The 13,520-nt window shown below is 46.6% G+C and overlaps 1 protein-coding gene across 2 annotated transcripts; it reads right to left on the bottom strand.

Annotated features, from left to right (window-relative positions):
• Positions 1-5,328: 5,328 nt before the first annotated feature.
• LOC104635356 (endonuclease domain-containing 1 protein) lies at positions 5,329-13,156 on the bottom strand. Of its 2 annotated transcripts, none has more exons than XM_075759094.1 (3): positions 12,796-13,156; positions 9,218-9,538; positions 5,329-7,004 (listed from the first exon to the last, which is right to left on the bottom strand). In XM_075759094.1, exons 2-3 carry the CDS (start codon positions 9,500-9,502, stop codon positions 6,459-6,461), a joined length of 831 nt encoding a protein of 276 aa, XP_075615209.1. In that variant the 5' UTR covers positions 9,503-9,538; positions 12,796-13,156; the 3' UTR covers positions 5,329-6,458. The 2 variants fall into 2 exon arrangements, with proteins under 2 accessions (XP_075615209.1, XP_010300421.1); XM_010302119.2 differs by lacking the exon at positions 12,796-13,156 and adding an exon at positions 11,284-11,432.
• Between the last annotated feature and the right edge of the window lie 364 nt (positions 13,157-13,520).

Here is a 13,520-nt window from a genome sequence, read left to right as displayed (position 1 = left end):
AGGAAACTAAAATATTTGGGCAAGAAGATCTCTAGCAATGATGTCTACAAAATAGATAATGGAAGCAAGTAATAGATTTTTACAATCTAAGGGCAGTGGAGCTCCCTTAATCCTCCCCAAGGGGTGGGAATACACATACTGCTATACTACTACCAGGATCCCGAGTGTGAGAAAATGTGTTTTTCCAGAAATCTGCAGTGTAAGACTCAGCCTGCACATTGCAATATGCCATCATAGGTGCCTTCATATAGGTGTCTCCATGTGAGCTGGTCCCATCACAGTGGAGATAAGAGTCTAGAGACACTCAGCTATCAAATGCAAGTGTCCACCTAGGTTGAATAATTTTCCAGACCCCATGGACAGCATCAGCCATTGACTCCATTGACTCTACTGGGAGCTCAGGCAGCAGCTCACATGGAAACACCTACAGATTGATCTGATTGCCTAAAGATTGGTATCTGCCATGAGCTGAGACACCCAGGGGTGTCGGAGACATCTACATAGGGTTGGAAGCTACAACACAGGACCTATGGGAGGCCTGTCCTCCTCTGCACTGATAGCTGGAAGCCAAGCAGCTTGGTTTGTTGTAAGACATGCCAATAAGTGAGCCGGATCCCAGCCCTAGAAGTCATGAAGACTTGCAGAATCTATCACTCACCTCTATAAATGCATTGTTGAAGAAATCTGATAAAAATATTTCCTGCCACGCTAAGACAAAAAAAATTTCTTAAGTTTAAATTTAAGCATGCTTTTTGGTTGCAATGACAAATAAAAAACAGTAAGTGGGGATCTTATGCACAAATACTGTTCAGTGGCCAAAAATGGCCCGTGTCTTAGACAATTTAGACAGTAGACACAAAGCAAGGTTGAGAAGGTGTTCAAGGAGACAGTGAAACAGTACAGATATGTGTCTCAGTCGCAGTCTTAACACTGCAGCTACCTACACATTTTTTACATTTGGTTTTACTTTTTCTGTAGGAATAACAGCATGGCAGGGTAAATATGTGCTCACCCGGGCAGTATAAAGGCATGTGAGCAACGACTTCAGCACTCCAGCAAGCACCAGCTCCACCAGTCATTTCCAGGTCTCTCATCCCAGCATTATTTTCTCTTCCAGTCTTTCTGCAGAAAAAAAATTCAGGGAAGATACTCCCTAACTAGATTTCATTTTCAAAGCTGTGGCATTCATACCCATACCAAATAAGACCCTTTCTGTCAAGAGACTCCAGAGGTGTCATCCCAACCATAGGGAGGTCCATGTGGGAGGAGGATGCAGTCCACGGCTGCAGGGCAAAGTGCTGTTGCAGAAATGGTTTGGGCCTTTTGCAACAAACCGAAAGCGGTTCTTCTACCCTGCCAACAGCCTCCACCTTCCCCTGTCTTCCTCACACAGCCCTTTCAACCACCTGATGTACCGCCAGGACCCAGCAATCCAACACCCAAGAAGTCAACAGGGACAAGGGCTCCCAGATCAATGTTCAGAGCCCACCGATCCTCGGGGAGGCTCCCGGGGACATGTCACCGTAGGTGTCCCCAGGAAGCCTCCCACCTTCTCAGGGAAGCTGGTGGCGGCACCGCTACAAGCTGACGAGAAAGTTGATTTCGCTCTGCAGGTCTGGGGCGGGAGGTGGGTATCAGAAACACCCTGCTTCAGCGTTTCCAGACCAAAATTCTCAGAATTTCCATTTCAAGGGGAATTTGGAAACTCTTGGGGTTTTGTTGTGATTCAGACTGAAACCACATTTTGAAATGACAAAATTTCCTGTGCACGAGTGGCCCTGTTTTCCAGCTTGCTCTGCTCAAAACTGAAGTTTTCTCTCTTCCAATTTTTAGTGTTTTTGTGCTGCTCAGACTCCCTCAATCCTCAGTAAAGTTCTGATTTAGGGCAGTGTAAGAGGAAAATAAAACTGAAGGTTTTCATACTCTCCTTTTTAGCCTTAAGTCTCAGTGCACAGTAAAATGAAGGTAATGCTATCTTCATTTTATGGATTGGAAACGGTGGCACTGAGGTGACTTTGTAAAGCAGTCTCAGTCCCAGTCCAGGGCTCCAAACATTCAGAGTAAGATCTCAAAGCCCAGGAGTAAATTACTGTTTACCATTTATGCATGTAGCAGTTAGTTTGTTAAAACAAACCTTCATTTACTGAACTAAGAAAATGTGAGCAGGTTACTCAGAGATTAGATTCAGGTAACATAACTGGTGAAAGACATGCAGTTGTGTAATTTGTCAGAAACAGAGTGCAAATTTACATTATAAGTATTTTACAGAAGCCAGCGTGATACTTAGAAAGCAAACATTAGTTCATAGTAGGAGAACCGGCAACTTGGATCTGAAAATATTAATGTCATGGATATCACTATGGCATGTGAAAAAGCAATATCCTGAGAGTTGTGTAATATCATACAGACACAGCATGAAGCCTTTCAGCACGTGCAGTGTTAACTCAGTGTTAACTCTCTTCCCCAATTTAAAATTTTATTAATTCCTCCACATCAGATCTGAGATCTCCATTTTCCTTCCTGCTGAAGGTTTCCTCCAAGTCCAGTTTACAGCTGGTCTGGCAGAAGTTTTCCCATTCCCCTTCTACTCATTTGCTACCGCTATGCAAATATGTTCAATGACCCAATTGTTTTGATGGTGTCATTCCCCTTTTATAAGCTCTCAACAGACTTTTCTGCTGTCTCAAACCTTCAGTTCATATATTCAGGGCCCTTCTGTTTATCCCACACTCTAGGAGCTGCCAACCATGACTTTAGTCCTTTAAATCAAGAAAAGGCACTAAGGATCAGACAGAAGATGCTGTAGAGATGCAAAGATTCATTGTTCCTCCTTTTAACTGGCCAACAATAACATTTCACGTGTTTGGATGAAGAATCAGGAGGGAGAATTGTTTTTCAAGTCTCCAGGCTTTCCAGCTTATTTGGCGACCTCGCAACAACAAGGCATAACATGTGAAAATAGAGATGTTGTTTGTTTTTCAATAAACTAAACATTCCTCTCTTCTAATAGCTCCTGGCAAGATAAAGGAGCTAGGTTAATGGAGATGAATTATTATTTTTTCCTTTTTGTAGGTTCACATTTAACTGAACAGAGGAAATTCCCAGTGGGACCTCCTGTGAGACTCAGGAAGGACCCTCATGGCTTTGAGCCTCATTTCCCAGGAAAAAGCCAATCCCTGCAGGGTGAGATTAAAAGATGTGCACTCTCCCTGGACATCCAGCTAGGAGATCAGCTTGGTAGTGCCACAAACAGCACATGTTTCATGCAGAACCACACACAGTACATTTGCTGCCTACGTGAAAGGGATAGGCAAATCCAATAGCTTCAGCGTGTCCAACACAGCAGATGGAGATGGCATCTCCTTTGCCCAGGAGATGGCAAAGCCCCAGTAAGGTGCTCCCAGCCTGCCTTCCCCATGTGGCAGTCAGAGATGCTCCTGGAGAGCTTTACAAATCAGCATATTGTATTTACTCTTGCAAAATGTTATAGCTCTTCAAAATCTGGATGCATCAAAGGAGTTTTGTGCAGCCGCTTTCTCAAGCAGAGGCCAGATGATGACACTCTCTTGATTTTCTTGCTTCCTTTTTTTGGGACAGGATGTGACAACATATTGTTCGGTTCAAGGAGTTTGAACCATGGGTGTTTTTGGAAAAAGACTAAGCAAACTGCATGATCCAGCCCTTTGCAGTGAAGTGAGCTCAGACAGTGGTAGGGCCCTCTGTGAGCTGCACACCCGTTCAAACAACCCCAGCGGGCGATGCAATGAGCAATGGGGTTAATGGGGTTTAGCTCCCAGCATCCCCTCACGGCTCCTGGGCAAAATCATTTTTCCTTTGTGTCTAAAATCCCAGTGACCCACTAGTGCCCAGAGCTCTCCCCAAAGATGGACGGACACAGAACGAATTGCAAAATTACCTTCCCATCTCAGTGCAGCTGTAACTTCCCAGAGGACAGAGGAGCTTCCCACCCCACCGGGGACACACACATGATGCATGGGGAGGCTCTGGGTTCACCAAAGGGCTGTATCCCCATTCCCTGCTCATAGCCAGGGGCAGCAGAAACCAGAGTAAATCACAGATGAAAGCTGCCTGGGAGGATGTTCCTGGAGCTGGGGACCGTGGGGCTAGGGCAGTCCTCTGCTCAGCTCCAAGCTGGGGTGCTGCCTGAGGCACCTCTGATATCTGCTGGAAGGCAGCCTCCAAGCTGATTCACTTATTAATTTTTTTTTTTTTTTCATATTCATTTTACACGCTTGCTGTGGAGGGGAGAGCACTTCTGGGTACTGCCAGGGGAGAAGGTCCTGGGGAGAGCCCAGGGAGATGATGGAGGGGTGACTCACGGGGGTGGTCAGGGAGTGGGGGATTCCAGCAGAGCCTGGGAAGCGGGGGTGGCAAGGCATGGGACGGGCAGTGGTGAGGATGAGTGCGGTTTCAAGCCCCAGCTGGCATGAGAAGTTGGTTGAGCGAGTCAGAGGAAGCCCCATGAGCAACCTCTGAGAATTGGGCTGGAGGGGGGCTGTAAGTGATGTTCCTATCTTGTCCTCCTAAAAACCAAAATATTCTCCTACCTCACTGAGAAACACAGATGGCACAAGCGAGTGCTATTGCTGCTCTCGCCATGGCAGCTGGAGATGACAGGAGAAGTCCATCATGCTACCGGGCACTGCCCAGTGGTCTGTGGTGGGATCCAGTTGCCTGCGCTCAGGTGTCCAGAGCCACTGGAGATGCACTTGGGGAAATTGCTTGGCCTCTGGCTGCTGGCCCAAGTGGGTACAAATGTCCCCAGGATCCTGCAGCAGATTGGCCAGCCCCACTGGATGTCTTACATACATCAGGGCATCTCAAGTGGCCCAGGATGCCTCTATTTATGAAGTTGAGCCACACTTGGATCTCTGCTGGCTTCAGTCAGAGTGCAGGCACCCAGCACACATGGAGACACCTGTATGTAGGTGTCTGACTCTGCACCTGAACCCCACCCCATGTTTCTGTGCAGCCTCCAAAGAGGTTTGTCCTGGCTGAGCGATGAGACCCAGTAGGCTGATGAACAGCTCCTGAGCTGAGAAGTTGAGGCTCAAGCTGGTATCTCTGTAAGTGAGACAGTTTGTATGAGCTGTTTGCACTGTGATCCACTTTGTTCATTCACATTCATAGGAAAAGTGACTGGACTCTGGTGGTGATGCTTTTCTAGGTATTATGGCATCTTCAGATTGGATTTCGACAGCCTACCTCCTGCTAGGATGCTGTAGGTATTAGGGCATTACTAGCAGTGGAAATTTCAGTGGGAAGCAAACTCTGGTTTACATGTAAGGTGACACAATGATCCAGCACTGGAGCAAATAATTTATATTGTAAACTACTCTGAAACTAAATTATATGGCATATATTGATCTTTTACACTCATTGAATATATTTTACAAAATCAGTTATGAATAAATCTGCAGAAAAGGTTCAGAAGTAGAGCAGAGAATGAAATTATCCAGTGTACCACAGAAATTTGTCTTTGGTCAAAGCCTGCTGTATACCTGGTCCCTGAGCCTGGTCGTCCGATACCTCAGCTCCTGCTCTCAAGGTGTGTGGTCCAAAAGTAAGCAAACAACCTGCTAGTAAATGTACATAATCATGGTCTTCATGTAAGTTCAGGTATGGGGAGCCTAGTGATTAATGTTCCTTCTCCTTGTTTTACATATCTACAGACTTTAAGAAAGCTGGCATGTTCCTTATCCTCGTTGTCTTCCTCCTTTCCACCTTCCTCTCTCTCTTTATCCTTTGCTGTGGTCAGAATGTATCTGTAGGATAATCCTTACAGACTCTCAGCAATCCTTGGGCTCTTTCCTTGCCTGGCCCCAGGATGAGTCACACAATCACTGAATTGTTGAGGTTGGGAGGGACCTCTCAATGTCCTCTAGTCCAGACCCCTGTTCAAGCACGGTCAGCTAGAGCAGGCTGTCCAGGACTGTGTCCAGTTGGGTTTTGAGTATCTCCATAGATGGAGACTCCACAACCTCTCTGGGCAGCCTGAGCCACCCTAGACACACACCCATCCTGAGGTGGTGAGGGACAAGTCAGCAGCACATTATCAGTGATGTCTAACAAGGAGAGGAAGGAACTATGATCTGTATATGGGCATGGAGAAAAAGGGAAAAAAAGTCAAAGCCCCTCTAGTCTCAGTGACAAGCTCTGATTTCCTTGCCCATGGGTTGTTATCCAACCTGCCCCTTCAGAGTGGCCAGAGCAAGGACTCCTCCCTGAGAGCTCCCTCCAAGGGTGGGCAGCAAAGCAAACCTGCTAGAGGCTCTGCTGACCTCTTTCTCCCTTTTATCAGAGGAGAAGGTGCTCTGAGAGACAGAGCTGGAAAACTGGTAGAGAAGGAAGCAGGAAAGACGCTGCACAGGACATGTGGCAACGCTGCTAATGGTGAAGGCTCCTGAGTTTTTTATACACAGGACGAGAAGTGAGGCTTATTCCCGGGGACAGTCGCTGTCAAACAGAGAAACCTGGTCCCTCCCATAGAGATGGGTCAACACATCCTCCAGCTCCCCCAGTGTGAGGAGCTGGACCTCGTTCTTGTCGTTCTCAGCAAAGATCGCCCAAGCCTTCCTGTGGTTGGTGTCCACCTCACAGCAGGCACTCGACCAGATGTAGCTGGGTTTATTAACCCTCCCCTTGGCGATATAGTTGTTCCCAGGCACGGCGCCCACGACGACGTAGGTGGTGTTACAGCCCTGGGTCTTCCTGATCATCGTTTGCTGCTCGTAGTTGTTCCAGGCGCCGCCGTTGAGTTTCTCATCCTGGGGCACTATGTTAGTGAGGGTGAAGGTAGCCGTCCTGCTGCTGGCGTCGCCATGATGGCCACTGGGGTTCAAATGGCCACGGTTCAAACCTGTCAGGTTCTTGTAGTCTTGGAGGATAGCCTGGCTCTTGCTGAGTTGCTCTAAGCTGATGTTGAAATAATTTAAGAGGGTCCACTCTCTTTCCATAGTTTTGGGATAAGTTAGACCCATCAGCTTGACAGGTAAAGAAGAGAAGAAGGTGTTAGTATAGAGGATGGGTGTAATGGAGCAAGTTTCTCTGGAGCAGAAGTCTCTGAGTGCCGAGCACCCATTTTTTGTCATCTCAGTGTATGAAAATGCATGAATCAGAGAAAAATCGTAAAGCTGCCCCTCTCTGAAGAGCACAAGAGTTTTTTTTAAAAAAAAAAAGCTCAGAATTTGACTGCTCTCAATTTGACTTGTGACCTTTGAAATCCAGCCTGTGTGTGGTGGGAGTGTAGGTGGATGCATGAGACAATGAGCATTTTCCACTTCCAGGTTTGAAAGGTGACTTTGGTGAGACCTCTCCCCTGCCACATCTGGTTCCCTTTCCTCCCTTCTCCACGTCCCACATCTGCTCAGGCCTCTCCTCAGTTCCTCCCACCCCCATTAATCACATCCAACCTTCATCACCTGCATCTAATCACGCTATCATCAGCCTTGGCCTTTGCTCCGTTCAGCCCCATTTCCACATGAGCTCTTTCAGCCTCTATGAAAGGTTTTCATGCCTTTTTTTAACCCAATCTGTCAACACCCTAGTGCTTTACAAGCTTAGGGAAAACAAGCACACAGATATCCTCTTTGAAGGTTGTGTGTCTTTGGGAGTCCTAGAAGGTGGGCAGGATGGGAAAAGAATGGGCAGAAGAGCCATGGAGCCCACAGGACAACCAGGAGGAGATGAGGAGGACTCAGACCCTTCTGCCCTTCTGCTTTGTCCCTCACTCAGGAAAAAGCGTGTATGGTTGCTGCAGGTGTATCATACTCCTGAAACGCCAATGTTTGCCTCCTCTAACCCCATACACAGGGAGACGTGTTGGGAAACCGATCCTAGAGGTGAGGTTGTCATGGGAAGGCTATAGTTTATTGTGAGCATGAAGCTTTTTTGCTCAGTAAGCAAAAATACCTCAGTACAAGTGGGATCTGCTACTGCAGTGCTAATAACGTGTCTCAGGGCTGATGTGTGCCAGGGAGCACAGATGTGTTCTTTCTGCAGCATCACTGAAAATAAGTTAGAAATGATCAGTCTCTTAAAGGAGCTCATAATCCCCAAAGAGACCTGAGGAACCTAAATACTGCAAAAAGACCTCTGAAGAAAGTTAGCAAAATCACAGATTTTGCAGGTGGCCTGGGTCCATGGTCCAGGAGGAAAAGAGAGAAGTTTTTATCTCCTCTAAATGTGGAGGCTGCAGTGGTGCAACACCAGATTAGTTGCCTGAGTTCCTATGAGTAACAAGTGCAAATGCTTTTTTAAATAACTATAATATCTTTCTTTTCATATTTAGGGAAACATATTTAGCCTTCCTCAGGAACAGGGTCTATGGCTTTTTTCTGTGGCTCAATTTCACGTAAATTCTCTACTGCTATTGTGTCCCTAGCAATGACCTGAATTTCCTCTTCTGTTCCATAATTTGCTTGGCCGTTTTTACTGAAGGTCTGAAGTTTGTCAGAAGGATGTTTGGGAGGCCTCTGTAGTTTGCAGAGATCCTTCTGAACCAAGCCTGAGGCAATGGTGGCAAGAGGCACCTGCAGGTGGATGGAGATCGTGGACTTCTGACTTGACTGATACTGATCCTACTCACTTTTCACTTCCTGAAACATCACTCAATAAATTTACCGTGTTAATCCAACTCTCTCATCGCTGAGTGCTGTACTTGGACTTTTTCCCTGGGTCATCTCACTCAATTCTGAGTTTCTCCACACTTCTCTCATGCCACTTATGAAGCCAAATTGACTCTCAACTGGGAGCAAAGAAGCTATGTCAGAAATGCAAAACAGCTAAGGATGAAGTGGAGATCAGAGCCCAGCACAGCTGGTCCCTCAAATTTAGCTGCTGTTGGATGTCTTTTCCCCACCATTTGGTCCCCTCACCACAGCATGGGACAGGGAGGGGGGTCATTTGACTTTATAATGTAATGTAATGTAATGTAATTTGACTTAATGTTCCTATAAGGTCAACGTGGAAAAATGGGCACTTTTAGGATATGACTCATCTCATCCTCCTGCTGATGTATGAGATGCATCAGAGGAATCATGTGGTGAAGGTGTTTGAAGTTAGATGAGATGAATCTCATCCAGTGGGTCCAATTTGCATGTGTGTGGGGGTGGGAGGAAAAAGAAGTGTTTGGTTAAATGCTGCAGTTCATCTTTTAATGCCTGGAGGGTGATGTGCTGTAAGAGAGGACACTCACCTGGGGCTCAACCAGCCATGTTTTAGGTCTCTTGCCAGGTCCAGGCTGGTAGATGTAGGCGGAGTATACGGGAATACGCCGGTTCCTGTCGTACAGGGTGGCAAAGTAATACTGGTTCTTGTAACGCTGGCAGATCCAGGCTGGGCTCTCTGGCTCTATGGCTTCATTTGGGGGAGTTTCCCGAAAGAAAAACTGAGGGCATGAACTTTCAAAGGATGTCACCACCTCGCTGCGTCCCAGCCAGAGGCAGCTTGCTGACACCTGGAGCAGCAGCAGCAGCAGCATCGTGTGGAGGATTTCAAGTGAAGGGCTCTTGCTCACCTGGAGGGCAAATATAAAGAGAGACACTCAACTTGGAGAAAGCTCATCATGGCCTGGAGTAATTTCTGTGCTTGTGGGATATGGCTGGCAGAGTGGGGAGGACTTTGAGAGATCAAGGAGGGGACAACTTCTGTCCTCCTGGATATGGAAAAATCAACAGGGGAATAAGAGTGAAATCTAAAATAGTGTTTAGGTGCCTAGAGGATGCAGCAGTGAGAGAAGTCAGGCCCTCTGAGGAGTGATCCAAACCCACCCCATCTCCAATCAGCTCACACAGCAAAGTTTTCTTGGAACTGAGGCATGGTGTTGGGACAAGGCCACCTTTTCCAACCTACCTATGTTGGCCAAGAGCTCAGCAGGAAGGCAGAATCTTCAATGCCAGCACTTTTGGGTTGGCTTTTGTTTTGGTTTGGTTTTCTTTTGCATTGGCACTGGAGAAAAAATCCTGAAGCAACCCAGGAGCTAGAACCCCCCATTTTAGTATACCACCTCACTCCCTTCTGCTCTGAGGACCTTCCTACAGCAGAGGACACATGCTTTGCACAACCACCTGCAATGCTGAGCTGGGCTTTAGGGTCGCAGGGGATTTGGAAGGGAAATAACAGCCATGCTGTGCTTCCTACATGTCTCTGGCCCCAGCCAAGTTCACACAGACATTGAGCTGTTCCATAACTCCTCTGTGCTCGCAGCAGGATTAATGTCCCCTAAAGTTAGGTCAGATGTTTAACCCAAAGTGGTCCAGCTTGAGGTCCTGGCTCTCAGAGAGCTGACACTGGGAAATGTGCATCCTGCTGCTGCTCGGCTTGCATTTTCAGGTTGTCCAACCCCAGGCAATGAACTTACAGACAGAGAAGGGGACAAACAGATGGTAGCAGCAAGCACGAGGGATGATGCCTCTCTCTCATCGGCACTCTGGCTGCTGCTGTAGCATGCAGATATCGAGGGACAGCTCTTCCCACGGTTGCACAGGATTGCTGCTGATCTGCATCTTTAGATGTGCTGATTGTTTTTCCTGTACAGTAAAAGGCGCTGGTGCAGGAATTTTTATTTCTTTAACAGAAACAGGTCCTATTTTGTCTTACTCAGATGTTGACATGATTTTCAGCAGTCAGCAAGATCTTTCTGTTTGGAGAAACTGCTCAAAAATTCTCTGTGATGCTGGTAGCAATGCAGGGTGCTTTTTCTTGTTTCAGATGCAGCACAGCCTTTGGGATAGCAGTGATATTTCCATTTTCATTGCTAGATATTTGACTGAGTGGTTTTAAAATAATTACCACTTGAAATAAGGCAGGCAGGACAAGCAGCTAAAGGCATTCATGGGGGAGAAAGCTGCCATGGCCTCTAAAACACAAAACCCACCTGGGGAAGTGTCTGAGCTGAGGACTGGGAGAGGCTTGGAAAGTCACCTTGCACATTTGCCTTTTTCTTATTCTTTCCCCTGACCCTCATGTATTAATTTCCATTGGATTCAGGATACTGAGCTAGAGATACTCTTGCTCTAACCCAAGACATCTGGTCCGTTATCTCTTTACTATCGCTGCATCAGGAACATGGTGACCAGTAAGCTGAAAACTGAGAAAAGTGAACCACAAGAAGTGACTTATCAAGTACTCTCCAGATCATGACAGCACCTTCCCCAGCTCAGGCAGAAAAGTTACCGAAAAGTCTTTCTTTTGCACCACCTCCTCCATGAGCTTAAAATATATATAACTAACTTCATTTCAAATATACGGAAACCAACCTACCGTGTGAAAAAACAGCGCATAAATATTTGAATCCACATGATTCTCCTTGCAGCCCCAAAGTGGTAGAGGATCTTCAAAGGCTTCTGCTACTGGCTGTGACCTTGGAGTGGTTTATATATGATCTCCAGGAAGGCAGAATTGTACCTCATTCTGTTTTGTTAGATTTCTCAAACAGGGTGTAGAGGAAGGTTGTCCAGGGGTGGAGCCAGGACCTGTGTTTTTCCAGAGGTCTTTTGCAAGGTTATGGGCAGAATTACGATACTCAGTAAACTGCCCCCTCTTATTCAACAGTTTGATGTGAATTTTCCAGGTGACTTGGCAACTGAAGCTTAATTATGCACGGCGTTTTACAGCATTTCTGATAACCTTCCCTACACCTGTGAGCCAAACTCTGTCAGTGGGCCAAAATAAGACCTTGAATTTATCCTTTCCTGAAGCTGCACATGAGAGAGGGTACAAACCCAACTCCCACCTGCTTGGTGCATGCTGTAATTGGCAGGCAGTAATTCATAAGTGATGCTGCCAGATCAGCTGTAGAAGTGGTGCCTGGCTGCACCCCTCAGATCAGGAGGGGACTCTGCACCCAGCATCTTCAATGCATCTTGTACAACCTTTGTCAGACTCCTGTGCTGCAGACAGGGGCATTCAGGCACAACCTGATGCCTGGTGTTGGCTTTTACCTAGCCAAGACCTTGCTGGAGCCTAGGCAATAATTCATCCTCAAAAAAAAAGTCTAAGCAGGAGAAATTGCAATCATCAAGATGAATAATTAAAAAAACCCCACAAAACAAGACAGAATCTATTTTCCTACAATTAGACATCTCAGTTTACCATCAGGCATCTCCTTGTGCATCTGTTCCCAAGGCTTCCCATACTTAGTGTTTCCCTGAAGCATCCTTGGCCAGGTTCAACATTTGGCTGGGGCAGCAGGTGAGCAGCAGGAACACTGCCACAACTTCAGGGCATCCCACCAGGTTTTGGTGACTTTTCCAGATGAGTGACACATCGCCAGCACTGCTGAGGGCTTCAGATATAACAGGATCTGGGGGATCAGCTTCTAGGAGTGCCAATTCATAGTGGGGTAGTTTACTTCCTTTGGGAATAGTCTTCCTCTTTCCAGGTTTTGATCTGAGCATCACCAAAAGTGAAATTTTTCCTGGACCCCACCTGATTTTATTATTTTCTCAAAGACCAGGGATTAGCTCATGTGGTGACAATTTCCCAGCTTCTTCCAGTCTTTTCTGCCTCTAAATGTCTCTCTTATATTCTCCAGATCTTTACTTTTCTATGCTTGAGTTTCTTTCCCAAGTCATTCCTTCTGTCCTTGCCCTCCCTAAAATAAAATGTTAAAGAGCTGCAAAATACAGTGCATGCATAAACTCATTTTCTCCTTGAAGGGGGGATGTTAGAGCTCAGGAACTGCAGCCCACCCTTCGCCAGATGTATTTGTTCTGAAGCTAAGGAAACACTGTAAATACTGCAGTCAATGGTGAGAAAGGAGCAAGAGCTTACCTTGAAGCAGAGTCTCAGAACAAGCAGCTGACCTGTTGCTTCACTTTTCTCCCTGGTTGTCTGATCCCTATTGCAATATATACCCAGTCATAAATCTGCCGCTTTTCATAAAAAAGGGAAATTCACAGGAAAAAGAGGATTTTGATTGTTATTCAGGGGAGATTTGTTCATACCTGCCCAGAAATGGGGCGACAACTGCTATTTGCTGTTTCCTCAGGATTTCTCCCATTTTTGCTGACTTGCGGCATCACGTGTCAGAAGCAGATGACTGTGTCTGGTGATCTCCCTTTCCATTTCCCCATTCCCCATGGGGCACTGCCACTGCTGCCGCAGCACCCACACATTTCTGTTCCCGGCAGACCATCTCTGATGGCATTAGACCAACCAGTCTGTCTCTGAGTACACACAGATGTTCATAGTCTACTCTCCTCCAGCCTCTCAGAATATAATTAATATGTCCAGGCTATGCATTTTCCCTTGCCTGATTGTAAAGGCTTTGTAACAGCACTTACTAATGCCATCCTACAGGTCCTGGGGGCACAACTCGGTCTCTGCTTGAGGCTTTACAGCCACTGCTGAGCCCGTGTTCAGCTAGGATATCAATCTGCCAAGAAAGGAGGCTTGGTGGAGACAGAGTTTCTTCACTTAAGGGTGGATAAAAGGGATTTGGGGGGATGGATAAGAGATCAAGGTTTGGTAGGCTGCGCTCTCTCAACCCAAGAGGG

This window comes from Balearica regulorum, chromosome 1 (genome assembly GCF_011004875.1).
Source record: "Balearica regulorum gibbericeps isolate bBalReg1 chromosome 1, bBalReg1.pri, whole genome shotgun sequence".
NCBI lineage: Eukaryota > Metazoa > Chordata > Aves > Gruiformes > Gruidae > Balearica > Balearica regulorum.
The sequence above is the reverse complement of the archived record's forward strand: the minus strand, read 5'-3'. Positions and strand labels throughout refer to the sequence as shown.